The sequence below is a fragment of the Panicum virgatum genome, chromosome 6K (genome assembly GCF_016808335.1).
Source record: "Panicum virgatum strain AP13 chromosome 6K, P.virgatum_v5, whole genome shotgun sequence".
NCBI lineage: Eukaryota > Viridiplantae > Streptophyta > Magnoliopsida > Poales > Poaceae > Panicum > Panicum virgatum.
Genome location: NC_053141.1, coordinates 9,662,973 through 9,666,076, shown reverse-complemented (window position 1 = coordinate 9,666,076; position 3,104 = coordinate 9,662,973). Strand labels below are relative to the sequence as shown.

The 3,104-nt window shown below is 44.5% G+C and overlaps 1 protein-coding gene across 1 annotated transcript; it reads right to left on the bottom strand.

Annotated features, from left to right (window-relative positions):
- Positions 1 to 512: 512 nt before the first annotated feature.
- Positions 513 to 1,615, bottom strand: LOC120713902 (germin-like protein 8-5). The gene is made up of 2 exons (XM_039999867.1): positions 1,433 to 1,615; positions 513 to 1,282 (listed from the first exon to the last, which is right to left on the bottom strand). The coding sequence occupies exons 1-2, from the start codon at positions 1,545 to 1,547 to the stop codon at positions 720 to 722; spliced, it is 678 nt and encodes a 225-aa protein (XP_039855801.1). The 5' UTR covers positions 1,548 to 1,615; the 3' UTR covers positions 513 to 719.
- Positions 1,616 to 3,104: the final 1,489 nt, after the last annotated feature.

The following is a 3,104-nucleotide window of genomic DNA, read 5'->3' as shown; positions in this document are numbered from 1 at the left end:
CAACCGGTGGGGGGGGGGGGGGGGTCATGGTGAACACCGCCGAGGATGAAGATAGAGGGCAGCAGCTATGGTTGATCCGGCGGCTGGGAGCCGCTGGAGACGGAGGAGGGCATGGCGAGGGCGAGATCTTCTACGACGCATCAGGTGCGTGCATTGTAAATAATTGCATCCGTCACGTCAGCCGAAAAGCCCTCACGGCGGCAAGGTCTGTGATGTGCTTGATGTTAGGCGGGGAAAACCTCACCGAGATAATCATGTACGCCTCGCATAATTTGCAAGTTCTGGGTGGCCAAAGTAACTTGGCGGCTCCTCAAGACCCGTCACACACTTGTTCATTGACGAGCTCGTCGCACGTCTGCACCATTCTAGTTAACCAGTTCACGTTCCAATTTGACCCTTGAGGTCGGGGCCGGAAACACTTCATATGTATTGGGAGGGATTGAGGTGGAAAGTTTGTTTATTTTCCCTGCCAATCCATACATATTGGAAGGGAATGGGTTCACCAAAACAAATTTTGTACGAGCTCCATGTAATTCACTTCAATTTTCAAAGGAGGAATGGTACAACAGTGTCAACGAGTCAGCAGTGACAATATGTGAGTACATGCCATTTATTTTATTGATCATAACATCTAGAAACTCAAAACGTGTAGTAATATGCAAAATACATATAAAGCAAACACTGGACGTAAATTAAATATTATTTATCTAGTTGTTTATCTAGTTGTGATTGTTCTCCCAGAATTGGGCCTGGAGCCAATCAATTGTCCCCTTTTGCACCTGGAATGCCTTGGCCAAGACATCATCTGAGATTGGTGGTTTTGACCCAAACACCGCATTCGCAATGGTAATAGCCCCAGGGTTCTGGCTGCTGAGCGCGGCAAGAGCAACTGCTGGCTTGTCGTATATGGGGTTGAATTGGAAATGGATGAGCCCTTGTGGGAATACAAACACATCACCTTTGTTGAGCACCTTGGCAAATAGCTTGTTGTCTGGGTTGGAGGTGACAAATCCAACGTAGAGTGTCCCCTCCAGCACAGTGAGGATCTCTGTGGCACGTGGATGTGTGTGTGGTGGATTCTGACCTAGGGGTGCATAGTCAATACGGGCCAATGAGATGCCCAGGGTGTTCAGTCCAGGCAACTGCATGACATTGATCAAGGTAACATTGGATCCAACCTTGCTCTTCGTGGTGTCCATAGGCTTGTCAAGGTTAGCTGCCTTGAAGAAGTCATCTGCGTTCACGGCCATAGGATCCTTGCAAACAAACCCATTCACCTTCACTGAATAGATAGACAAAGATAATTGTAAGAAAATTAGGTTCAGTACATAATGATGTTTTTTGTATATAGGAGAGATGTATGTTCTAACAAATGATTAAGCATCGATTTAGTTAATTAAGACATCATTGCTTAAAGCGTGTATATTCATACCAGGAGAGTGTATGTCGGCGACGCAGAAGTCCTGGAGTGGGCTCGGGTCAGAAGCAATGGCCACAAAAGTGACCGTTGCTAGAAGAGCTGCAAGAAGAAAGTAGGAGGGAGCCATTTGGATTTCTCTTGCTTTTATGTTTGAGCTCTCTGAAGTAAACTGTCTGCTGCTTGATTGTGTTTGTGTCTGTCTTGTTGATGTTTTGGGCGTGGCCATGGTGTGCTTATATAGGGTCTGCCACTGCAAGAGGCAAAGTCTAGCTATGTTGAACCTACCAACAGAAGAAACGGTCTCTGGCTGTTAGAAGTTGCTGATGATGCAATGAAGAACATTTCAAAGCAGCCACACTTTCAATATTTTAAACCATGCTAACAAATCTGACGTCTTCTCTTTGATCGTATCACACATATAAAAATATATGATCTTTCTTGAGTAATGCTATTTGGATGCTAGTCAAAGATGGTTACATTTTTTAGAAAGTAAATTTTAAATTAGGGAGTAACCAAAATACGTGCTATTCCTAGTAATCACAATAATGGTGCTCGAGAGAACCCCAAATGAAAGATTACATGGTGTTTGGTTCGGTTATTTTTCAGCGTGATCCAATCACACCGTGAGCTGATACCGTTGATTCTGTTTGTTTCACCTTAAATGGGATCCGATAATTGGATAATCGATATCGCACCTTCAGCGAGTCGACTATGCCCGATTTGAGCGGTAAGCGATCCCTCCCGCAGGGACGCATGACACCGCATTGCTTCCCACTTCCGCGCCGTGCCGCTGGTAATATGAGCGGTTGTGGATGCTCCCCTATGCTACAAATCTCCCGATTCAACTCTCGGGCGCTTGCACACTTGGCCATCAACGCTCGTATAGTCACGTCTCAAGTCTCGCTCGTACGCACAATGCCTAATCGAGTCTGGTGATAGTCCTATCTGCTCAAGGGTGAGCTGCAAGCTATCCAGACCATCCATGGCTAAATCGAATATTCGAGCTCCTCCGCCCAAAACCAGGGCCGCACGATTGCCGAAATCTCTACTTTGGTGTTGGTCAAAGTGAGCCAAGAACAAGAAAATTTAAAATTGAGATGGGCATTTCTAATCTAACTAAGAAGAACTGAAGTTGCCTCAGCCAATTTACTTCAGCATCCATATAAAATCCATTGTTGTGGAGCACTAAAAAACAAACCTTATAACATCCTTGCTTTGTACCTAAGTACCTAACATAGGTCACAAATTTTCTTACGAAATAATAGATCATAAATAATCTTCTTATTGTCATCCATGATCAATTGAGTCCTACCTAGAAGATCAATGTCATTTCCATCATTTACTTGGCCAAAATTTTGTTGGAGTAGTTACTTCCACGACTTGATCCAACACATCCATACCAAAGATGGGGGGAGGGTAGATATCGCATACACATGTTGAACAATTAAGTCTTCTATATCAGTACCAGATCAATAACCATGTGGTTAGCCGAGTCAACTTCTTGACTTGTTCATATAAAACCCTGACTTGCTCCTTCAGAGGCAATAAGCAGCTACATATCAAAAGGGATGGTTAGTTTGGTGTGTGTGTGTGTTTGGTTTGGGGGGGGGGGGGATATAGCTAGGAAAGGTTCGAGTGGAAATGACAGGCACATTTGTGTGAGAAAACCAGTTTAAGCCCATAT

What these genes read in the sequence shown, in the direction of transcription:
- LOC120713902 (XM_039999867.1), bottom strand. Translation starts at nt 1,547, where the DNA reads ATGGCTCCCTCCTACTTTCTTCTTGCAGCTCTTCTAGCAACGGTCACT. An exon ending in CGCCGACATACACTCTCCTG is followed by an intron (nt 1,283 to 1,432) that starts GTATGAATATAC and finishes CTATCTATTCAG; the next exon opens with TGAAGGTGAATGGGTTTGTT.